At 38.5% G+C, this 26,535-nt stretch overlaps 2 protein-coding genes across 2 annotated transcripts; one reads left to right on the top strand and one right to left on the bottom strand.

Annotated features, from left to right (window-relative positions):
• Positions 1-233: 233 nt before the first annotated feature.
• Positions 234-7,813, top strand: LOC139983766 (microtubule-associated protein 1 light chain 3 beta-like). The gene is made up of 4 exons (XM_071997546.1): positions 234-679; positions 3,285-3,340; positions 3,976-4,082; positions 4,895-7,813. The coding sequence occupies exons 1-4, from the start codon at positions 649-651 to the stop codon at positions 5,052-5,054; spliced, it is 354 nt and encodes a 117-aa protein (XP_071853647.1). The 5' UTR covers positions 234-648; the 3' UTR covers positions 5,055-7,813.
• A 2,907-nt stretch (positions 7,814-10,720) lies between these two features.
• Positions 10,721-26,242, bottom strand: LOC139983762 (di-N-acetylchitobiase-like). The gene is made up of 7 exons (XM_071997541.1): positions 25,976-26,242; positions 23,577-23,715; positions 20,350-20,552; positions 19,356-19,530; positions 17,100-17,197; positions 15,553-15,714; positions 10,721-13,635 (listed from the first exon to the last, which is right to left on the bottom strand). Exons 1-7 carry the CDS (start codon positions 26,120-26,122, stop codon positions 13,447-13,449), a joined length of 1,113 nt encoding a protein of 370 aa, XP_071853642.1. The 5' UTR covers positions 26,123-26,242; the 3' UTR covers positions 10,721-13,446.
• Positions 26,243-26,535: the final 293 nt, after the last annotated feature.

Genomic DNA, 26,535 nt, shown 5'->3' with positions numbered 1-26,535 from the left:
TGTTTATCTTAGAGCCTCCTGCAAACCAGAGACAGATAATACAGAAACTATACAAAAATAGGGGCGCTCTACCAATAAACGCCCGTAGATAGCTAATCAACGCGAACATCGTCTTTGTGTCTTCTGACCGGAAGTGACGATCTTATGCATATTTATTACATTATGTTAATAAGGTAAACAACAGTACTAAAGTTAGCAATGCATCATCACGTACAATATTTTCCAATAGTATTGCGACACAACTAGGCCTACCTTTCTGTACTATTAGTAGTATCAGATATCTGAGTAGCGAAATATCGTTAGTGTGTACTGTCCAACAGCAGAGAATCACCACCGAAACACATAACAGCTGGTCTACTTTTGTCCCTGTCTGTTGTTATTTGTATTATCTTTAGATCGTTCTTTGAACCTTACCAAGAAAGTCATCTTTCCAAATAACTTTGCAAGATTTGTTATAGGTTTGCAATAGGACAGTCTGTTGAAGTTGCTTGATAGGCTAGTTAAGTTTAAGTTCCAGTTAAGCCAAAGTTACACTGCTTGAGTAGTGTAGGCTAGCGTAACACCGTCAGTTAGCCTACAACTTACAAGCAAGCCTAACTTAGTTAGGCAGGACCGTTAATCGTTTGGAGGAAGGTAAACGTTGGAAGAATGAAAACATTCAAGGAAAGAAGAACATACGGTGAAGATTCATTATTTATACATAAGTTCTAGTGCTTACCAGTCAAAACGTCCCTTTACCAAAACGTCCCCGTACCAAGACGTCCCCGCTTTTGGTCAAAACGTCCCCGTTGGTCAAAACGTCCTCCTAAGTCAAAACGTCCCCGTAAGTCAAAACGTCCCCGTCTATCAGATTCATTCACAGTTGTGAATATATATTAATTTTAAGTTATAATTTTGCTAAGTTATCGGCATGCAAGTTGAATTACAGGCGCTAAATAAATCATGGACTATATCGTAGAAAAAAGTATAGGCCTGCGCAGTATTAGTGAATTAACGAATTAAGGAAAACAAAAAATATTATACAAGAGGAATGAAAAAAGATTTTGGATGCGTATACTATACAATATAAATATATCTCTATAATATTTTAAATTGAGTGAAATCACTTATCGTTTATTTTTACGAAGTAAAATTTACGATACGTGCCCGTGTTGATATTTGACATTTAATTCTTTTTTATTCCCTTCCCTCAATATCGCATATATTCATTCAGAAACCAGCCAATCCTGCTATAGCCCCCTCTTGCATTCCCTTTTCTATTTATAATTTCCTACCTCAGAAAATTATACTCAAAAATGTTCCGCCCTCATGTCCGGCACTTCCCAATCCTAAAAAACGTGTTTTCAACCTAAACTATACCTATCCTTACTCTTTGATTGTAACTAAAAACATCCACATTTGTATTACAACTGATATTAAAAGCGGGGACGTTTTGACTCACGGGGACGTTTTGACTGCGGGGACGTTTTGGTAAAAAGCGGGGACGTTTTGGTCTTAAAAAAGCGGGGACGTTTTGGTAAAGGGACGTTTTGACTGGATACCGTTCTAGTTCTACTCAATGCCTAGTTTACGATATACTGGCCTAGTATAGGCTATGCATAAATGTAAGGCTAGCAAACTAAGCCACCATTAACATTCCTCTCAACACTTCACAAACCTAGTTTGAGTTAAAATAAATGGGAAAAAAGCAACAACAAGTGAGTTACTGGACTTGATCCTTACATTTATCTGCTGTCTGTGTCAGTAGCTATCAGTATACATGTTACACATTACACATGGCCTAGGTTGTCAATATTGTCAAATTGCTAAACAAGTGCAATGATGCATAGCAGTTTTGTATGCATGAACCATAGTTTTTTTAAGAGATGGTCAGGTCTGTAAACCATTGCTACGCTAACTTTGAATACTGAACTACTCCCTGCGTTGCATGCTCGGAAGTATTGCATATATAAGTTTACAACAAAATTGAAATTTGTTGTGGACCTGAGTTCATCTGACTTGTGTTAGCTCAGTGGTTAAGGAGTGTCAGCTCAGCGGTTAACGCCGGTGCCTTTCCATCATAAGATCCCCAGTTTGAGTCACTCCAACATTAATATATGTCATAAATGTTACAGAGTTGTTAATTCATAATCATGGACCTTAAATATGAATCTTAGAAACTAATTTGATCAGCTTGCGGCTTTGATAAGCCAATGATGGCTTCTTCGCAAGTTCCTGCTTGCAGGAGGATCTAAAATAAATACACATACACTTGCTTTGTAAATTATACATTGTATAATGTTTGGAATGCCTGCGATTGGCCTAAGCTCATTGTTAATTGTTTGTTATTAATTTCCTGATGTGGCAATAATCAGGCTTGGGGTAATCGTAATCGATTATTTTTGTGAAAATTACAAAGTAATCGTAATCGTAATCGATTACAAGGGCAAAGTAATCGTAATCGTATTACATTTATGATTACAGTGAAATTTGAATGAGAAGGGCAAAATCAGTAGAAATGATTAAAACTAATTCTTACTATTGGATTTTAGTGTGACCAAAGAAGTGTTCCTGCTTCTAGAATTCTCTAGCACAATAAACTTATACTAAGAAGTACTGGGGATTTGATCGCCATATTCAAGGATTTTTTATCACCTGAATTATTCTGTTCAATGCTGCCTCTCAGCGCTCACAATCCTTTTGCATACACAACTGTTTGTCTGTTTAATTTTCTGTTTAAATTGTATTTTTTACTGGACTTATGGGTTACACATCTTAAACGTGTTAAGGCATAAATGTGTAATGCCTAGGAATTGTAGATATACTTCCACAATTTTGTCCGTATATACTGTAAATGCCCTTCCTTTGCCCTATTTCATTGCCCTATTTCCCGGCAGAGAGTTATATTAAACAGATATGCAGAGGATTGTGCAAGTAACCACAATGTAATCGTGATTGTAATCACGATTACATTACAATGTAATCATAATCGATTACTTCAACTTTAGGCTGTAATCGTAATCATACATTCTCAAGTAATCGTAATCGTAATCGATTACATTCAGATGTAATCGCCCCAAGCCTGGCAATAATAGAAGAAGCTATATTGTACAGTACATCATGTGGTGTGTATTAGAATACATAGATTACAGTGTCTATACCACTTGGTGGTTGAAACCCACCACCCAACCCACCCCACACCCCCTAAAAAAGTTGCCTTGACATCTTCACAACTACATCTGAGGCTTGAATTGAAATCTATTAAAGTTTATGACTGTGACAAATACATGTTTTTTTTTCTACAGAGCAAAGGCAACATGATGTGGAAGAAATACGAATTAAACATCCGAATAAGATCCCGGTGAGTAGAATTAAGTCCCTGGCTGCCTTCATTCATTAGATTGGCAGTGTTGAGTAGGTCAGGCTAGCGCTATCCTGTCTGCGTTTATCCAAATGTTTATTGTTTCAGTAGAACTAAATATTATACACAATGAATGATCGACAATAATGTAGCAACTATTTGTGTATGATTGCTGTTCAGGTTTATGAACCTGTAGAAATTAATTCTCGGGAAAAACTTGAAAATATTGATATGTATACATCAATCATCTTGCATTTAGCTAAATTATTCGATATCACAATAAGTTATTCCCATGTGTTGTATGACTGTCAGTACCTCCACAAGCCAGAATACGTATCCTTCATACTTTGATATGTATACATCAACCACCTTGCATTTAGGGAAGTTATTCGTTACCATGATAAGTTATCCCTATGTGTTGAATAACTGTCTGTACCTCCACAAGCCGGAATACGTATCCTTCATACTGTGATATGTATGTTCAACCATCTTACATTTGGCGAAGTCAATCGATACCATGATAAGTTATTCCTATGTGTTAAATGACTGTCCGTACCTCCTCAAGCCTGCAGAATACGTATCCTTCATACTGTGATATGAACACATTCATTACGTACACATTCTTCACTTCGCAGGTCATTATCGAGAGGTATCAAAACGAGAAACACCTCCCACTGTTAGACAAAGCCAAGTTTCTTGTTCCAGATCATGTGACCATGGGGGAACTCGTCAAAATTGTCAGGTGATTCCTTTATCCTAGCTATATATATATACATATATATCATATTATATGTCAATTTGTTAGAAAGTATGTGTGAGCAAATACTATTCACCAAAAAAAAAATCCTGAAAGGAAGATCTTATCAGCTTTGTAGTGGGGTGGTTCAGAGTGCTTCTGTCTGCGTGTGTGTGTTGGGGCGTTGAGAGGTGGGTTGGTGGGGGGGGGTAGAAGTTTATCCTTTGTCCGATTCCTATTCCCTTTTACTTGAGATGACTACTTTCAATTCTGTCATCATATCCCCATCCCCTCTTTTTCTTCACCCCAAATTTTCCCTTTCAATCCTGTCCTTTCCCTTTTATCGTCTTTCCCTTCCCAGCCATTTCCTGTCCCCATCCTATACCATGTCTTCTCCCTCCCACCCCTTTCCCTTTTTGACCGACCATTTAAAACAAACCGGTGCTGCAGTTTTGCCGGTCAATAATAATCTCAATATAAAATAAAACTGTTAGCAAACTGCTTATCCACTAGAGAGTTTATTCCCTATCCCCTTCCCTTAATCCTCTCTTTGTCCCTCCACTGTTTATCTCCTACCTATCCTCTTCCCCTGTTGGTTTCTTTCTTTCTTCTCTCCATCCCTTGTCTACTAATCCCCTTACATCTATCTCTTTGTGTTCACCATGCTCATTAACCTGTCTGTATTCTGTGCGTGTTTTTGTCCCTTCTGTTACTGTTACTTGTCAATTAGCCTTTGAGGAAGATCCTGCTAGGATCGAAACATCAGGCCAACTTACTTTTACACAATAATAATCTCGTACGATTTTTCTACATTTCAGGAGGAGATTACAGCTGAGTCCCAACCAGGCCTTCTTTCTCCTGGTCAATCAGAAGAGTATGGTCAGTGTTTCCACGTCGATCTGCGAAGTCTACCAACAGGAGAAGGACGACGACGGGTTCCTCTACCTTGTCTACGCAGCTCAAGAAACTTTTGGTTGATCCAAAAAATTCTGCCTATCTTTCTTTCTTTTCGGGGGGGGGGGGCTTTTGCATTTGTTTTTGTTGACGGTCATTCTAATTTGTTCCTTCAAAAGATTTACCCACAAAACGTTTCTGGAAATTAACGGCAACATTATTTTTCTTTCTTTTTGTCGGTCTTTCTTGTTTTTTTGAAGCCTGAAATCTTCATTTAATGACTCGAAGGTCGGCAGTATTGACTGAAGTTAACACATTAACTGCTAAACATTTGGAATGAATGGAAAATGAAAAAGTTAGATACTGTTATACACACAACAACGGATACAGGTATTGGCAATGGTAGTGCAGCTGGGTTGGGGGAGGAGGAGGGAAGAGAAAGGGGGGTCTTTAACTTGCAGGATGGGGGTGGGGGGGGTAAGCAGACAAAGTGCAACCTCAGACTAAGGTCTTCGTAAATCGAGTCTTCTATTTAACCCAAGTCATTAGGTTTCAAAAACCGTGCCAAACTAAGGAACCATAATTTTTGTCAATGTGTAGCAATCAGATGTCATGGTAACAACCAAACCGTGGTTACAAGCCAAGCGGCCAGATTTGTTGGTTACAAACCTTTGTTAAAGACCAAGTAACCAAAATGTCTTTGTCAAAAAAAAACGACCCACGGTTCCAAGCTATTAAACGATCAACCTGTTGATTAAAAACCTTTGTTAAAGACCAAGTAACCAAAATGTCTCTGTCAAAAAGTCAAACCATGATTCAAAGCTATTAAGCGATCAATCTGTTGGTTACAAGCCTATGTTAAAGACCAATTAACCAGTATGTCTTTGTCAAAAAGCCAAACCACTGTTCGATGCTATTAAGCGATCAATCTGTTGGTTACAAGACTATGTTAAAGACCAAGTAACCAAAATGTCTTTGTCAAAAAAAAATGACCCACGGTTCCAAGCTATTAAACGATCAACCTGTTGATTAAAAACCTTTGTTAAAGACCAAGTAACCAAAATGTCTCTGTCAAAAAGTCAAACCATGATTCAAAGCTATTAAGCGATCAATCTGTTGGTTACAAGCCTATGTTAAAGACCAATTAACCAGTATGTCTTTGTCAAAAAGCCAAACCACTGTTCGATGCTATTAAGCGATCAATCTGTTGGTTACAAGCCTATGTTAAAGACCAAGTAACCAAAATGTCTTTGTCAAAAAAAAACGACCCACAGTTCCAAGCTATTAAACGATCAACCTGTTGATTAAAAACCTTTGTTAAAGACCAAGTAACCAAAATGTCTCTGTCAAAAAGTCAAACCATGATTCAAAGCTATTAAGCGATCAATCTGTTGGTTACAAGCCTATGTTAAAGACCAATTAACCAGTATGTCTTTGTCAAAAAGCCAAACCACTGTTCGAAGCTATTAAGCGATCAATCTGTTGGTTACTAATCTATGTTAACGGCCAAGTAACCAAAATGTCTTCGTCAAAGAGCCATACCACGATTCGACGCCTATCTAGCAATCAATCTGTTGGTTACAAGCCTATGATAAAGGCCAAGTAACCAAAATGTCTTTGTCAAAAAGCCAAACCATGGTTCAAAGCTATTATTAAATGATCAATGTGTCGGTTACAAATCACAGTTTTTGGATCTAGGCTACGCAACCAAATGTCGTGATTTCAAAAAAGAATCTTTAATCAGTTTCACTGAGCTACTAGATGAAGAGAGAGAGAGAGAAGGAAAATTGAAAGAAAATATGACCTAGGTATCAATAAGTAAAAAATATTCTTCAAAAATTGTCACAGGGTTAGTATTGAAAGAACCTTGTGTGTTCACGTTTGTAATCTTTTAAAATTCCATTTCTATTTTCCTTGATTTATTTGAAGATGACTTTTTCTGTTTTGAGCTGGTGCTTTTAGCCATGCTTTAATCTGCCAATACTATTTACTTCCAACCTATTATATAATCATTGCTATTTAAATTATGTTTCCCATATTTTTCTCTAATTATGTGAACAAATGTTTTGACCAAAGTTGAACATTTTTTTGCCAGTGGTGAAAAAAAAAACATTGTGCCTCAAGGTGTGGTGGAAATGATGAATGCATTAATGAACAGAGAAGATGAAAGAGGAGTACAATGGGGGGTTGTGATGAGGGGGTGGGGTGGTTTGAGAATTTGAATTGACTGTTAGCCACTGTTAAATAGCTGGGCATGAATTCTGCAAATCATGAACTTAAAACTGAGAAGTGGGCACTATAAACTGATTTTGCAAAAGAATCAGAGGAAATTATTGGCCAGGAGAGGATTAAAAATCAGTGAATCAAGACAGAAATCAATTTCAAAATATGGGTTTTCGTGTGTACATGACAGACAACCAGCTAACTTAAAGGCCATTTTATTTGCCCACAAATATGCTAGAAATGTTGAGTACTGGTCACTCATATCCAAACAGACAGTAAAGATCCAACTGCTACCTGTAATGTATTGCCTTTAGCAAAAGCATTTAGATGTTTTTTTTATTTATTTTTTATCACGTTATCATTGTCTGGGACTAATTTGAAAAGGTTACTTTTTCCAGGAAATTACTTTTGCAAAGTCACTAGAAATTCTAAGTAGGCCCAGTTTGAAGTTAAAGTCTGGAGTGGTCCAAAATCCTCTGGAACTAATACTTTATAGTGTCAGAGGTTTATCGATTAATATGCTTCAAGGGTCGTGCGAAACATTTGTTGGAGCAAATGGACATTGTGATGTACTGTACTGTTTGGCCGTCCAAAGCACTTGCACGCTAGGCAAGTAGCCATGTTTTGTCCATGCTAGGATGGTCAAGGAGGGGTAATCTGAGAAATAGGGGATAAAGTATCCCCAGTAATACGAAATGATGCAAAATTGAAGACTTCAAAAAATGGACTGGTTAACATTAATCGCCACATGGCCCAGGAACGGCCCTCGACGACCACTGCAGATATGAAAATAATGTTCCATAATTGTTCTGTATCTCTATACACCTCACTTGTCTGAGTTGTAAGGCCAGATATAAAGTAATTTTTTTCTTCAAATGAACGGGTTTTTTTTGTGTGGTCATTTTAATATTTTTCATGATGAGTTGGTTTGAGGTTCTCTTTAAGCTGCCATCCTGTTCCTCTTTCAAAGGTGTACATAGTTATCGGTCTAATTTTTTTCAACTGGAAGTAAAAAAAAAAAAAAAAGGTAATCTAAATTGTTTACTTCTCATGTACATTGAATTCTTTGATACTGTAAATATAAATAAATCGTTTTTTCTTTTCATGGGGAGTGGGATAGAGGATTATCTGTTTAAGAATTAAAAGGATTATCTATTTTAAATATTAAAAGGATTTATAAGAAGAGCTGAAAAGCTTATTGAAAGTGAATACATTCTTCTCTCGTATAAAAAAATATAGAAAGACTGGTTGAGATAAAGGAAGGGGAAACGTAAGGGATATGATGGTTAATAAATAAAACTCAAATCGATTTTCCTCGATTTATAATTGTTTGTCATTTCTTTTTATGTCCTTGCTGTAGATATTATTATAGGTCAACAGGTGCAAGTCAGATCAGACGCGAGTGGGGTATGGAGGGGGGGGGGGGAGGGCTGGTCAGATCTCCGGTGGTCAATTCACAGAGTACTTGAGAGAAGCTCGGGGAGTACTAGATGGAACCCAATGGGTGCTACTCAAAACATGTATGTCACACTCCAGTCAGAAGCCACAGTACTTTGCAGACATCAACATGAAACCTGGAGGCGGTGCCACGGGGGATAAGAACAAACAGCGATGGGAGGGGAGGTGGGGTGGTGGCATGACAGGTATTTGTCGGATGGGAGGGGGAGGTCGGCATGACAGGTATTTGTCCAAATAGCCACGAGTTGCAAATTATTATTATTATTTATTATTACTCTTTATTATTATAACCTATCGCATGTGGAAGAATACTTACATTGCAAGCTAGCTGAACACTGAAAATAATGTGTGAACTGTGTGATTAGTTATGTAATAAAAATAAAATAAAACTGTTAGCAAACGGCTCATCCACTAGAGAGCCTGTGTAAGAGAATGTGTAAAAGTAAGTTGGCCTGATGTTTCCATTCTAGCAGGATCTTGATCAAAGGCTAAATGACAAGATACAGTAACAGAAGGGACAAAAACATGCACAGAACACAGACAGGTTAATGAACACGGTGAACACTGTATGGATCGAAACGTCAGGCCAACTTACTGTTACACATAGTTATGTAATAGACGCAGGGTTCTGCCCAGGGTGGATTGAGTGCCGGCAGGACTATCTAAGCGGAGCGCCACCATCGGTTGGCGCGGAGCGTACAAGAAAATTGTGGGTTTTGGAAACCCCCAAATGGCCGGAAACGGCCCTTCCCGAGTATTCTGAGCCACATGTAGACAGCTTTGAAATGAGATCTTATGTCTGGAATTTTTCATAATTAATGAAAAAAGTTAGGACACATATCTGGAGCACCAGAGAGAGTACAGACCAGCCGGTGGTGCCTATTAAATAAATCATTCAGGCTGAGATGATAATTTTAGATGGGACAGTTACTTACGACAGTTATGATATACACACTGAGCGACTAACGCTGCTTCTCATGTATCGAATAGTGAATACAAAATCTGAGTGTAATTTCATGTACAAATAAACAGTAAACTAGTGAATAACTCCGATCAACTGCGCGATATCATGCAGTGAACCTTTGAACAGCGTTTATTACTGCAGTGTTACTGTACGTTCGACCCTCCGGCTATGGAGCTGTTTTTTGGAGTTCATATCGAAAATAAGTGCCGGTCGGAAAAGTCACTCAGGTAGATTGTGGCGGTCGGTAATTCAGCGTGCTGGTCGGGCCCGACCGGCGCCGACCGGCAGCGGCAGAACCCTGTAGACGGACATGCAGCTCAACTGGAATACTATGGGAGATGAATCATCACTCAGTTAACCAAGTGGGAAAAATACCCGTCCTTTGACGGAAACCGGCGGGTTTAGGAAAGCATCCAATAGCGAATGGCCAATTTTGCGGAATGGTTAGTGGGAGGAGAGGAAGGACATCTATGCTAACACCATCCTCTCTGTTGACAACTCAAAGCTGAAGTCAAGCTATATGGAAGGAATTTGAGCAGGTTTGAAAATCTATGACTTTTTGTGCTTAATCTAGGATTTGTGTATGTTTGCAGGGCCGGATTTCCCATTGGCTGAAATAGGCTTGGGTCGAGAGAAGCCAAAAACAAAACTGATCATTTTGAATGATCTATTTAATTTGATTTGTTTTGGTCACTGCTTCTTATGACTCTCCTTGGTACAGTTATTATAGTATATATCAATTTATACATCAACTGGAAGTTATGATTGGTTGCCTCATAGTCAGTGGGGGAAGTGAGTGGGTGGGTGTGGGGGAGTGGGAAATGTCTGGCCCAGGGCCCACCCCCCAATAGGGAAATCCATCCCTGCATATTTCTACTCAAACCCTTCACTTGGAAGTTATGTAATATTTCACAGAGCCAGGTTATACGACATGTCAGGGATAGCGTCTGGTAGTGGGTTATTGTGGGTCGTGTCTTGTGTTCACAATATGTGGAATACACACACCCATCCATACCCAGTCAATGTTGTGAAGAAGTCGGTTAGAATTGTCAGTATTGGCGCGCACTGAAGGACAGAGGTCAAGTTTCGCAGAAAATGAGATATCTACAGAAAAGCCGCATATATTGACAACAAGAACATGTAAACAAAATACAAACACAATGCAAAATAAAAACAAAATACAAACAAAATGTAAACAGAATACATATGCATATTGAAAGCAAGTTTACAGACATTATTCTGATAACGGTGAAGTTTGGCCGTTTACAAATTCAACCTACCCATTCACTTCTGTGAAATGTTTGGTAATTTAAGGTTTTCAGTAAACACAAACACATGTAAAAACTCCTAATCAATTCTAATTAGTCATATATATATCTGTTTTGATCAAAATTTAAAGAGATAATGAACGGTGTATGTTAGTGGGTGAATCTTCTCGTTAGTATGAAATTGTTTCAACACCTTTTCTGAATGTCCAAGTTGATCATACATGATAAAAAATTTAATAAGCAATGACAAAAACCCAAAAAATTTGCAAAAGAAAATTTTATTTTCTCTTGCATGAAAAATGTCAATTACAGATATATATACATTTTTGTTGTTGAAAAGAACACCAAACATGTATGACTTAATGGAATAATTCAGACACACTTGGCTAATTATTGCTGCATATTTCATTTTATTTCATATAATAACTCTGTGTAGCCAAAAACAATGTTAAAACAATCTAAAGTCAAAAAGGGAAAAAAGATATTGCTGATCTGCAATATTTCTTTACCTTCAGCTTTGGATATTTTCCAAAAATGAGCTCAAGTTTTAACCAAAAGTAACATGGATTTGTGCTTGCGTGGATTCAGGATGCCCCATTTTCACGCAAAGGGTGGGGGGGAGGGAGGGGGATGGGTCCCTTTTGAAACCATCCAACGAAACAGATTATACATAAGACTGGTTGGCCCCAAGTACAACTGTGTTGGGAGCCCAGCCCTGAAAAAAACAACCTCCCAGGAGTACCTATAATAAAAATAATTTTCGGAATCCTAGATGGTGATTTTTATACATCTAAATACCTTAATCTAATAACAAAAATATCATTTCACAAACTGATCAAGACATAATATTATTGCATATTAATATTTCATATCAGAATTTTACAATTTTTGTATACAGGTACTGCTAGAGTTTCTCTGATTAATTTTTCTTGTCACTGTTAATAAACTTAACCTATCATTTACGTTAAAAACAATTACCCCTCTTTACTGACACAATCCCACACAATCCCTTTTTAAACCTGAGTTAAGCAAGCATCTTATCTTATATGGGGTGTGGGGGGAGGGGGAGGCACTTTTCAGTGTTATGTGCGATTTAAGAGTTTTATTAATCGATTTTATTGGAATTTACCATTGTTGAAAATGCAATTTTTTGTCTATAGGTCCCCATTGGAAATGGGCCACCGTTCTGTCGGCCCAATGGGTTTTAGCTCCTGTCGCTCTTTTTGTTCTTTACATTCTGTTCCGTTCTATGATGTCATCACTGTTATTTTTTTGTATTTTGAACAATCTGAATGCGAATGAAACAAACAAACATACAATGCACTGACAACACAGTGCAATTACTAAATCTAGGAATTGAAATTATTAAAAAAATATTCGCACGTTTGCGCCGCACGTCTCGTTTCATCTGCTGGCCAAATTGTTACTTCAGTATCAATGCTCTCCTCCACACTTGATCTCGGCTAATCCCGCTAATCTTGTTCCTACTGTTTAATGTTTAATCCAAAGATTCATATTTTATCAATTGTTTGAAACATATTGATACTAAAATATAATAAACAGAACTGAACAACTTTTCAGTTCTGCTGTATTGCATTAATTTCTGTCCTAGATGCCTTAATATTTTGTTAATGTATGCAGTATAACACTTACGACGCACGTAGCTGTATTGATGGTGATCCAAAAAACAAAACAAAAATGAACTTTACTAAAAAAAATATGACTTTTGAGAAGTAATACAATAAAGCCTCTTGTTCAAAAAAAGATTGAAATATTTGTAAGAAATGTAACCTTTGAGGTCCCTTACTAGTTGTAATTCTATTTGATGTGATAAAACACTGTATTCATTTTCATATGGATTTTGTAGCTGAATTTTGCTAACCGTTATAAAACAATCACATGGGCTGGAGGGGGGGGGGTGTCCTTGAAACAAGTGGTGCATTTTGCTTCTGGTACGACACTAAGCCCCATTTTGCAAATAGCATCTCAATCTAAACATGCCTTTTGGTGGTGGTACTTGCCCCGCTGAGCAGGGCCATCACCCACCACAATCACCCACCGATTACAGTGAGCTGTTAGCACAATCTGCCACTAGGCGATGTTTACTATGCTACTAAAGCTAGTAAAATGCAAGCATCAACAAAGTCCAAAAAACTTTTTCTTCTTGAATTATTTAATTTATTTAACTAATAACTGCCATTCAAATAGTTTCGATCAAAAGCTAACCATGTAGCATAAAGGCTGTACTAATACATAGGGGTAACCCTCATCGAATATAACCAACATCGTTCTGGTCTTGGCAAGTCCTCTGAGTAAATTTTCTTCTGTTGACTTATATAGTGAAATCAGTTGCATAGCTGATGAAAACAAACCCTTTTTCAAAGTGTAAAACATTTCTTCCAAAAGATTTTCTCACCAAGCCTATAGTCAAATAGCTTCTCTTTGATCTACTATTACACTTGAAGAAAAATATTTAAAGAAATCCAAAAACCCCTCTCACCAAAAGTAGGAGAAACGAGCAACCTTGGTTTATACTCTTTCGAGATCGTCACACGGCTTCGTTTCAAAGAAAACTGTTGAAGGCATTCCACATGGCCTGGCTGGCCGCCGCACCCGCGGGACTGTAGTCCAAGCAGTCGGCCTCCCACATCCCGACACCCAGGAATCCCTTGTCTTTGGCGTACTTGTAACGGTAGGTCAGACTGACGGGATTGTCGTACCACACCTGATGGAACTCCTGCTTCGATTCATTCTGATGGAGAAGGCACAGGTTATAGGTGAATATAGGTGATTTAAAGCTGTTGGGGACGGAAGGGGGGGGGGAGGGGTGTGTATCTCTTTGTAAATTATGCAGCCCTATTGCAATCTACCTCATTACCCCCCCCCCTGTTTTTTCCACCCATGTAATAAATACGCATATTTACGTTTTATCGGTGAAAGGAATTTTTTCTTATCCATGAGTTTCATCTTGTAATATACAATACTATGTCTGGCACTGGGCAAAATGGCTCATTTGTTATGATTCTTTATACATGTTGTCAACCAATGGGACAACCAATTCTTATTCTTAATTTTTGGTTGTGGAAGCAACAATCTTTGGCAGTCCGAAAAAAAAGAGTAGCAAAGTTACAAAACAAGGATCAATTTGTATGCCGAAAGGAGAGACGAATTATTCTGGTGAATGGAACAACAGCTTTTGGCCTGGACAATTCCCCTACGGTTGGATCATACCACTATTTCTTGCTCACAATTCAGTACCTCTGAGGTGATGCGTGGCGATACAAATTCAATTTTTTACCAATTTGGGGTTATTTATGTACAAGTCCAATCTGAATTGAATGTAAAAAAGACAAGTCCAATGAGGCTGATTTCGATCGCGGGAACAGAAATTTTCTCATCTCGGACAAAAGTAATAAGTTTTACTTTGCCATGTCATAGTCACACAAAACCTAGATGGTCCCCCTTCCCCCCCCCCCATCTCATTGCTCCTAACAACTAACAATTAAGTTACATGTAGCAGACAAATGCTTTGTGGTACTACAAAAAATCATTCTGTTTAATGTATCTGACTCATCGAAGCCGTGGCAAATTCAACCGAAAAGTGACCTCCTGTATTTCTTAGACTGGTTAAGATTTTCAGGGAGCATTGTCCACGACAAGCATCTCTATCCTAAAAAGTTATTGTAAGGCAGAGATGGTGGGCTTTACAAGCTCTCCTTCATGGAAGCAACCTCTCAGATTTGCATTCATAAATGAATGTGCATCGCATTATTAAAAGTGCACCTCACCTAAAGAAAGTGCACCTGACTAATCACCTGTCATTTTTAAATGAAAGAGGAACTCATTAATGAAAGTGCACCGCCTCGTTAAAGTGTTAGCATCTCATTAATTGGCATTGCATTTATGTGTTCGTTTGTGTGGCATTTTTCACACGTCTGGTCGTCAACCAATCAGAGAGCTTCTTTCAGGTATTTTTCAATCACATCCGCTGAACTGAGTTTAAGCTTTGAGCGTCAGTGACAATTGTATCCAAGTCTCCAAAAAGGAATTAACTGGACTTATAACTGCAATTCTTCTCATTATCATTGAAGACAAGGTCTTTTTGAAAATATTTAACAACTTAAAACATAGACTGAGATATATGTAAGTGTGCTAAACAAAATCTTTGGAGATCTGTTAACATGATACATCACACACATTTTGACCCATAGCCTTATATAGGCCACCGCTAGGACCGATATAACAGCGCCCTCCCTCCAAAGATCCCCATTGATAATTTATCTTCATTAATGCATTTGCATACATTAGCAAATTTGCATCTCTTTAAAGATAATGCATCTCATTAGTGAGGGTGCATATCACTAGTAGGCATCTCCTTACATGAAATGGTCATGGTCAATGGTAAAAGTGTATTCATGAATCAATTTGCATCTCATCAATAGATTTGCATCTCATTACAAATGTCAGTGAAGTATACAAAGGTATCTCTTCTATGGTGGTATGAGTCCTAAAAGTTGTGTTCTATTTTTATCAATGTTGAACAAGATTTATTTTCACACCTTAATAAATGCAAGGATGAATGCAAAGGATGAATCTTGTGGTTTAAGTCTCATGAATGGGGAGGGAGTAAATGGTTTGCAACGATAAAAAAAGAAACCCATTAACTCACAAAGTAAGTAAAGTACGGAGCCTTGTAAGTGTCATTCCATGAGGGTGTTATTTCCATGGTCTCAATCAGGTCCAGTATCACATTGTAGCATTTCTGCGAGCCCGCCGCATCACTGCAGTTGACCCCACGGTAAGGGTGGAAGGGTATGGTGCAAACTCCATCCTTGGGTGGTGAGAAAATAGAGTAAGTTTATTATTATTGTTATTATTAACCAGCATTTAGAACGCTATTCACACCCCCAATGAGTGTACCATAGCCTGTACAACTTAGCCCTGGTCATTGGTAACTTGTCACACCTGCACACCATAGTGTGCACAATTCAATCAATCTCTCCTGGGGCACCACAGTGCACCACAATCACATTTCCCCTGGGGGACTTCCCATAGGTGCAGCCACAAACCAGCGCACGCAATTACATTTACAAGTTACCTTTAGTTTCCCCATTTATACACCTTGGTGAAGAGAGGCAATGGAGATAAAGTACCTTGCCCCAAGGACACAACGCAATGATCTGGCCAGGGCTTGAACCTGTAATCCTTAGATCACAAGTCCACTGCCTTAACCACTTGACCACAATGCCCCCCATTATTAAAAAGATTATATTCAAAGTGAATAGAGATATTTGTAAAGATCGTGAAATCTGTGATTCCATGTTTCCAGACCATGCCTTGCTGTAACTCACAAAAACCTTGGAGAGAAGCTCAATTCTCTCCAGACGAGAAAAATCTTTTATAAAACTAATTTGAGTCTATGGCTACGAGTTCGAGAAACGGTAGTTTGTAAGGAACTTATGAACCTGTATCATGTCACCACAGTCTCTCCTCAATTCAAGTGTAGTTAGTAAACGACTTTCATAACGACTTAAACGACTTTCATAACGACTTTTAGGAGTGTTAGCTCAGTGGTTAACACCGGTTCCTTTCAATCATAAGGTCCCCAGTTCGAGTCACTCCAAGATTAATGTACGTTGTCCAGTTACAGAGTTGTTGACAGTTAACAATTCATAATCATGGACGTTAAATATAAATCTAAGAGACTGATTTCTGTCAGCTTGCGGCTTTGATAAGCCAATGATGGCTTCTTCGCTAGCTCCTGCTTGCAGGAGGATCTAAAATACATATGGGGGGAGATGCCAAATGTTGGAAATAATCCTAGTAGCTCTTCTCTGAATCTGCTCCAGTTCAAATTTATCCTTTTCATGAAAAGGATTCGAAGCCCTGTATAGCATACTGAAGATGTGGCTTTACTAACTGTTTTGTAAAATTTCAAAACAACATCTTTACCTTGAAAGAGGAAGTTACGCTTGATCAGACCGAGCATCCGAAATATTTGCCAATTCATCAATTCTATCCTCTGTTGCCAGATGCCTTTACAAAACATCACTAGATTAAAAAAAAAATTCACATCCTCGCAATACAACATGTTATGATGATGTCGTTTTCACATAAAGATTCAGAAAAATTTCAGCAACTTTTTGTAAGCGGACAATTTTAGCTGCCTTTAAAGTACGAACAGAAAACGTATACGGCTATAGACTACATACATACCTCACTGAGACTGACACAGGGGTAGTCATAACCGTACCACGGAACGCCAAGGACCAACTTCTGGGCCGGAATTCCCATGTCCAGAAAACCCTGCACTCCTGTGGACCATAGAAATTGTAACATGTTTAGATATCAATGCAGACTTTTGCCTTTCCTTCTTTTTCTTAAAGGCTCTTCTTTAAAGGTCCCAACTGTTTTCCGTGAGGACCCAGGCTGTGATGTTCCTCATGGCTAATTGCCATCCGTAAATTTCTAAGACCTAAAATCATGTATTTTAACTCTCCTCGCTGACTGATGATTAACTTGCACATTGGCCGCCTGATTTGATTGCACATTGGCCTGATTTGGTTGCATATTGACTGATTTGATGGCACATTGGCCTGATTTGACTGCACATTGGCCTGATGTGATTGCACATTGGCCTGATGTGATTGCACATTGGCCTGATTTGATGGCACATTGGCCTGATTTGAATGCACATTTGCCTGATTTGAATGCACGTTGGCCTGATTTGATTGCACATTGGCCTGATTTGACTGCACATTAACTGATTTGATTGCACATTACATATTGAACAACAACACACACATTCAACAAAACCTGGGACACAAATTATCATGTGACTGTCTGACAGCAGGGAACTTGAATAAGATGCATTGTTCAATGACCATTTCTTTTCTCGCGTTCCTTCCTGACTCACTGGATGACCCACTTTGGCGTCGCAGCTCATAGATTTGGGAACCATGGGTTTTAATGGAGTAGAAATGATTTCCCAGGCATTTGATTCTTACATAAGACAACAAATTACCTGTGCTTATTGAATGGGTTGTTTGGTGTCAAAGTGGAACTGTCAATCAAGTTTTCACTCGCCCACCAGAGCAAGTGCCTGGTTAACATCAGGATTTGGGCGCACCTCTCTCTTCCACCCCCCCCTTTCCACCCTACCTTCACCTTTCAAGTTTGCAGCAAACAACCCAAAATAGAAAGTTGCTTGTCTTGCCAGAGAGTGTTCATGTAGGTCCCCTATGACCTTGGGGTCCCCTATGACCTTGGAGTCCCCTACACATTACACATCTACCTATTGGATAATTTGACAATACTGCCAAAGACATTCAAAACCTTTTTAACAGTGAACCTATATTATACCCAACTACAACAACAACAACAAATGATATTCTTTATTAAAGGAAATGAGAGCGATAATAAAACCAAACAGAAGAGAAAGCTTCTACGACATTCTGCTGTCAAAGCATTCTGCAATTATAATGACAGACTTTATAAACACAAAGTACAGTTATCTATTGACTGTGTAACTTCCTGTTACAACAAAACAGGATTCCTCGACTACTAAGCAAAAGTGAAACCCATCCCTCGGGTGGTTTAAAGCGTTCTGTTGTTTTGATCGCTCGGACGGACGGAAATCCCCAAATCGGTCGTCTGGCAATTAGCAACGGTGCAAAATCAACGTTGCAAAATATTCAAGGCTGAACAAGAATGAAATACTTTGACAAGGAAAGAAAAAAACTATACAGCTCGAGGAGATGTGAATGATGCCACATCACAACAGTTTGATGGCATGTTAATGCCACATGCATGGACTCACGCACTTCCCTATGGCTGGGAAAAGTGTCTAAAACAATGTACATTTCCTGTACATATAGATGAATGGACTTTAATGTCCCCTCTCCAAAAAATCTTTTGACTAGACAACTCTCCTCAAATAACCCCCCCCCCCTCCCTGCACCAGAAATGGAACAACAACAAAACAATTTACATAGCATATAGCATGACAAAACACTATATAAAACTGGTCACGATTTCGACACAATGACCATGATGTTTACAGACTTTTTCTACACAAGGTGTCTCGTGTTCTAATCTTCTCAGAATTTAATGAGTTATAAAACTTGACAAAAAATAACTGTAAATAATTGAGACCCTCAGTACTTGGGCCACTATTGTTATCTTAAAAATTGCAAGTTGAAATTCTCTCAGTATGACGGTGGGGAGGGGTGGGAAGGGGAGGGGGTAAAACCAGGGGAAGGGACTGGAGACTAGAGATGGATGTGTACATACACTCCTTCCTCTACATAACTAGATTTCACCTTTGCAGACACGTGGACCAGCAGACTTGTCCCCGTACTGCGACTCAGTGTGTCTTAACTGTCACTGTCTTCCTCTACATAACTAGAATTCATCTTAGCAGACACGTGGACCAGCAGACTTGTCCCCGTAATGCGACTCAGTGTGTCTTACCTGTGGCTGTCTTCTTGTATGGCGAGTTGGCCTTGGCTATACAAGGACCCTCCAGTATCTGACCCTGTTCATCGTATGACATCACAAAGAGGAGGTCGCTAGCCTTAGCCAGACCTGGGTAGTCATAGCAACGTCCATCTATGCAGTCTGGAGACCAGGCCACATCAAAAGACACCTGAAATACAAGTAAAAGTTATCAAATATATAATGGCCATATCTTCAGAAATGTTGCAAAATTTTACACAATAAGAGGTTGACACAGCATACTAATAAGCAAGATTTATAAACAAATAATTTGTTTGGTATCAAACTTTTATTTAGGTATCTGGCAACTATAGAGTGGGTAATATCATATCATTCCAATGTCACTTTAGTTTCAAGTTATAAGTGATATAAAATCCACACTGTTAGCTAACTAAAATAACTTGAGATACAGTTGATGAATTTTACCTTGTTTTGGATGGCTAAAGCTTTGCATTGACCACACAAGTTACTGACCACACAAGTTACTGACCACACAAGTTGGTCAGTGATGTCATCACAGTAGATGTTGTTCAAAAGCTTTACCGTCCTATTATCATCTTTCTGTAGATTTATCATTGACATGTGACACATTTTGAATGCTTCCTCTGTCAATGTATAATTTCTGTGTGTAGAACTTCATTGAAAATGCTTTCTTGTAGAAATATTATTATTCCTCTATGAATAACCCAATATTTCGATGATTATATAATAAGATCAAAAACATTTTTTTCCCACTGGTTGCCATGGTGACATCATTCACTCTGCTGTTGCCAGAAGCATCAACAAAGTATCAAAAATTGTGAAAAATTCCTATCTTTGCCAAAACCAAATGCCATGAGGATGGGGGTGGGTCGGCCAGCCAGCATGTCCACCGTTACCCCTCAAACCCGAACACCGACGGCCCAAGGAAACAGGTCTCGACAAGCATTAAATCTGACTCGACTTGGATCTGAAGATCTTCAAGTGTTACCTGTGAATGAGGAATAGCTTTGTGAAAGGCGTCGCGGGCCTCGGCGACCAGCTTTGTGAGATACACGGCCTCCGAACTATTGAGGGCGTCCTCCGTATCGATGTTGATACCGTCCATGTACTGTTTTTGAGCCAAGGCAATCTGCTGGTCTATCCAAGCTTTGCGGGCGGATGGGTCAGAAAGATTGGATACCGGTGGAAGTCCTGAAATACGATATGGAAGAACAAAATGAAAGGAAAAATATATATATTTACACCGGAGAAAAAACCACTCCCAGAGCTGTTAACTGCCTTTAAATAAATAACGCAGAGTAGGTTTGCACACTTATAACACTGGCTGAAGTTAATACTACATATGGAGAGCAGTATAAATCTATCTTGGGATATCGTGTTTACAAGGTTTTGATTATATGGCTTTTATACGGAGCGACCTTTGTTGACCCCAAATGACCTTTGACCTCCACCAAAACAATGAGGTTCTTGTATTCACTATAGGGAAGCCACAGGCAAAATATGAGAGCCAATTAAGTTTCCATCTGGAAATATTGTTTTTACAAGTTTTTTCAAGTTTTGACCCCTTGTGACCTTAAATGAACTCTGACCTACACCAGATAATTACACTACATGAGGTGATCAAACCATGCCTATATGAGCTCCTTGGTTGTTCGGGTTCTTGAAATACAGCATTTTTGCTGACCCCAAATGACCTTTGACCTCCACCCAAAACAATAGTGTTCATTTACTTATTAGGGGGAAGGCACATGCCCAAATATGAGAACTGTAGATGTTACCTAAATTCAAGATACCAAGCTAAGGCATCACATACATGTACAACCATACACACCCATCCACGCACGCACACCAACTTGACAGCATAGGTTACTTTGCCTGCCTACAGCAAGTAACCAAAAAGGAAATATGAAACACAAGACGTTTATTCAAGTTATGTGTTATTCTTTGTGACGTAAATAATGTAGATACTTGTAAGTATTTAGTTGAAAATGACCAGTATTAGGTTTGAGATCTACTGTATGAGGTCATGAAATAGAATGTGGATGGCCAAGAGTCTTTATTTTAATTAGAAGCATTAAATATTAAAAATATTAAATATAAGGGAAGAATAAAACACAAGAAAATTTATCCAAATAATGCTCTATTCTTTGTGACATAAAACATATTGATTTGAGATGAGGTTTTGAGATGAGGTCATGAAATAGAATGTTGATGGTTGCGTCTGTAATTTTAATTTGGTAAATTGTGTAATTTGTTTAAATCTTCTTCAAAGGTAAAGGAAATTTTAAGCACAGGTCTCACGTTAGCAAAAGTTATATCTCAGAGGTTCAGTCAACCCTTCAATACGTTTCCCAAACATTCAAGGAATGTAATTAGACGGTGCTATGGCGGCACGGTGAGACAAAATCCTATACAGGTGTCGGTAGAATGCATGTTTAGGTTGGCATACATGAGTTATATTGAGTTTGTTGTTTGACTCACATTTTACTGACTTATATTGGTAGGTAATGAGTGACCATTATTTGATCTTATAGCATATTTTGGCTGGAAGGCTGAGATTTTTAATGCTCATTTAATGTTGTTTGATTGTTTGGCCCCACATTATGCATACTTCTTCTTTGGCAATAAGTGACCATTATTTGATTTTACTAGCATATTTTGGCTGGAATGCTGAGGACACTTTAAGTTTTAAATCCTCAGTTATTATTTCTTGTTTACTTGACTCATATTTTCCTTGCTTCTGGGTATGATTTGAGTGACCATTTTTTTAACTTTCTAGCAGATTTTGCTTCTACTCTACTCCTGCACATATAAAAGAATCTGTGAGTCAGACGTTTCAAAACTGCACAAATCTGGTTAATTTCCAGAATTTTACTTGAAATGTCATAACATGTTTTTCCAAATATAAGAACTTTTACACTAAATTTCTTTATACTCCCAAATTATTTTGAAACGATTAAGTGGTATTTTTATATTTTCTTCCGAGTGATTCCCACATGTATATATATTAGTGTTTGCACGGGTTATCCGGGTACCCGGGTACCCGCCCGACGCAATACTACCCGGTTCCTAATTTATTACCCGAATCCTACGCAAAGTGTGATTTAAAAAAAAAAAAATCGCAAACCTACGGTTAGGCAGATTTCCCATTGACTTAGTGTGGTGTTAGGCAACCACGTGGTCGAACGTAACAGCAATAATGAATGTGTACCATGGATATCTTATAACTGCGTCACAATTTCAGCGAATAAAAAGATGGTTAGGTTTAGCTAGATTTCTCATGCATTGACAAGTTTATGGATTATAGACGGGATAAATAAAAAATAATAATCGCAAGTGGCATTTTACAAATCGCGTATTCTAAATGCGATCAAATTGCGCGAATCGCGTAATCTCGCGGCTAATGCGAACCCTGGGCCTGCATAATAGATAGTAGTAGTAAAAACTGTTTAGAAGCTAACTTGGATATTTTTATGGTGTGATCCAATAGACTTGGAGAGCCTGCATAAGCAGCGGCGGCAGTGCGATGTTAACAACATTACTTCTAATTAGTAGTAATGTTAATTAATAATTATATTAAGTAATTAACAAGTTTATGACAGAAAAAAAGCAAATAGAAATTATTGAGGAAGGTTTCATACCTTACCTTACACATACGTTTTTGAACATGAAAACATTGTCAGTAGAGAATATACTTCATTTATAATAGCATCCAATATGTAATTTCTTGAAAATCGTGAAACACGAGAGTAAACAATTTTTCCCGGGTACCGGGATACCCGACGGGTAACGGCTCTCGGGTACCCGGTTCCCGATTTTTGGACCCGTGTAAACAGTAATATATATATATATATAAACTAAATGACGGTGAAATGTTTTAGCGATATAAGCCCGCGGATGATAGAGGGCCTACCAAAAAGAGAAAAACCTTACGACTTCACAGCATCTATTCAAGGAACACCTGCTTTCTCTTGACAAACCCTGAAAGTGGACCATGGTAAAAAAAAAATCGTTGCAAACATCGTGTAAAGTCGTTTCTAGGGCTAAAGAGATGCTGGTAACTTATATTTCACACAGAGACCGCTACGGCAATAAAAATCATTATGAAGACAAGCGGTTTTCTAATCGGAAACCATAATTGTACATTTTTTTCCAGTAATTATTTCTTTTGCATCCTTCATTAACTGATTTTAAAATTGATGTCATTTTAATCACCTTTCAAGACAACTCTAGCACCTGCCGAGTGGGCTTGGCACATGAGACCCGGGTCGTAATCCCCAAACATGGCCACCGTGGTGATAAGGCTCCAGTCATATTTGGCCCAGTCTTTACCTCCGACAGAAAATACAAAGATCTGCAAAAAAAAGTCAAATTTAAAGAAAATTATCAATTGTAGTTATTCAAATTTTAGTTTGGGTACAGTTTTCGAGAAGGTTCCGAAGTTTTTGTATCTTATAAAAGTAGTATGGTTAATGTGTTCAAAACTACTAGATCACATCTTCCCACTAGTAGAGCAATTTTACCCATGGTGCAAAGTATTTTGCCATGCCATAGTGGGTAAAGTATTCCCTGTTGGCTAGATCACATCTTCTCACTATTTTTTTGTTCTGAACCATACTGGTGTGTGTGTGTGTGTGTGTGCGGTTTGGAACAAAACCAACGACCCTTGCTTCCATTTCCTGATTGGAAACCAACAGACACTGTAAGCATATAGCTAAGTTGTAGTGGACATATCTCCGGTGACATTTCCATAAATGTAACGAACTCACATGTCAATTTTTAATATATTTATGCTTGATATTCCATTAAATGTTCACCTAGCTTTGTTTCCATTGTATTACACTGTACAAGTGAAGTAGTTCTTATTCAATCATCAACGGGTCTACCCTTAATGGAAGACTTCTTTGTTTATCTTTTTTTGCGGTTAATAATTTCAATCATGTAATTTAGTGTTTTGCTATATGTGACTGTGTTTGAATAAATTACTCTCATTCATCGCTTTCCTGTGCTTGGGCCTGACTACTCTGTGTAATTGTTCTACTCTCTGGTTCTGATTTGGTGAAGCTGGTCCATGGTTGGGTGTGGTGTCTACTATTAGCTTACGTTTGTATAGTTGAAGAAAAGCATGTGGACATAATACCTAAGTACTAGTTTGAAGAGCATTGCCTTAATAAACTTACATAATCTTACTGTTTAAGGGAGTGAAGACCCGCGCACAAACTTACAAAGAAACGTCTGATGCCGGTTATCTGACCTAGTTTTGAATGAGGTGTAACAGAAGTGTTAGACACCACCATCGATCCCAGAAAATACATACACAGCTTGCTTCTGTCGCTAATTAGACACTACAGTCAATACATGCAGCTACGGTCAATACCCACAACACAGTGTACATAGCAGCGATGGACATCTCAGCAGGAAGTTGTTATGGAACTCCCTGATCTCAGGTCCAGATACAACATAACAAACTACACCTTTCATTACTGCATTTTGTAGCGATAAGAAAAAAACTTCACTTGCAGGAAACGGAACTTAGTTAACTTTTTCAGAGAGCGGCACACGGTTTGGGGCGAGTCTTCCCCTTTAACACTACACAGTTGACAAACTACCTTCTTCATACATATTACAGGATACACTAACAAACTTTATGTGCTATTCTAGTTTATATGCTGTTGTAGTTTTGCGAGGGACATTACAACCTACACAAAATAGCCAGTGCCTTAAACCCCATTTCCTCGTATGTTGACAATTTTGTTATCATGTAACTAGTTAGACAAGACCAGGTTGGCCTCCAACACTAACAGGTCCATCTATACTTAGACCTACTAAGTTACAGTATTTATTAACAGTCTATAGTCTAGGCAATGTTCTGTGTGTTGTTTTAATTTTCCTGCTATTGTAGTTTTGTGAGGGACATTAAATCATACAGACAATAAGCAAAGACTTAACTCACACTTCCTCGTATACATGATACTGTGACACTTTTGTTATCCCATAACCTAGCCAAGACCAGATAGGCCCAACACTGACAGGCCTATTCCTAGGCCTAGCCTTTATTTGACATTGATGACTAGGCAATGTACCATTCCAATTCCATGTTTGATAAATATGTTGCCAAGCTTTCCTTTATTACTACTAGTAGTATAGGCTGGCCTATATCGATTTCAGTTTTGATTTCAGTATCAAACCTGCAGTCTCAATGCTTTGTACATTTCCTGAAATATACTTCTTTTGGAAACTTTCACATCCTGTAAACATCATTGACATGGGCTGCATTTTGTGTGGGAAAGCTAAAGTTCTCAAATTTGGTGATATGCTAGGGGCTTTTTGTAACTTAGGAATTTAGTCCTCCTGTTACAATACAAGCCTATGCATTTGACAACTGAGTGAATGTGATTATCCATTCTGGTAAACGACCTGAAAATGGTTCTATTACAACGGTTTAAAAGAAAGAAACCTTCGTTTTGAATCTGTGATTTACATGAATGAACAGCGACTATGCTTACCCCTTGCCCTGAGTTAACTGAATGCGTCCCTTTACAAAATTACCAAAGCGGACCTAACGTTATGCTTGAGCCTAGGCCTACAACAGACTCAGATTAGCGTTTACAAACCTCTTTCTCGTATGTAATGTTTACTGGCTGACACAGGCTTTGTTTACTACAAGGACAGTCAACTTTATCAACAATCTTTACAGCTGATACTAAACAGACGGTCGCAAAGACACCACAAAGAACTAAACATCGAAACGAGGACTTCATACTGAATTATGGTCGTTCTCTTCCTTCCAAGTTGAGTAGGCTTAGTCAACTTCTGAGATCACTTCTGCAATGAACTTCTTCATGGGACTCCCTGCGTGTTTACACCGTACCTCGGTAGCTCAACCAACCACGTTTGCAGAGGACAACAACAAAACATATGCGAAGCTAGCACGCATTTCCATCAGTTGCGGCATGACGAGCTGAAAACCAGGTCACGTGGTATGCGTTACCATATTGACTCCAACTCAGTGCGACTCGAAGCGAGAACGGATGAAGGCGAGTGGGAAGGGGTGGGTTTACTAACATACTAACATCAGCTCAGGAATAACTTTTTCATTAGGGGTGGATACAGGATTTGCAAAATTGGTGTGGATTGACCCTGACTCCCTGAGGTCGTTCAAACCAACTCTCAC

Source organism: Apostichopus japonicus, chromosome 16 (assembly GCF_037975245.1).
Source record: "Apostichopus japonicus isolate 1M-3 chromosome 16, ASM3797524v1, whole genome shotgun sequence".
Taxonomy (NCBI): domain Eukaryota; kingdom Metazoa; phylum Echinodermata; class Holothuroidea; order Aspidochirotida; family Stichopodidae; genus Apostichopus; species Apostichopus japonicus.
Note: the sequence above shows the minus strand (reverse complement) of the source record. Positions and strands in the feature narration are given on the sequence as shown.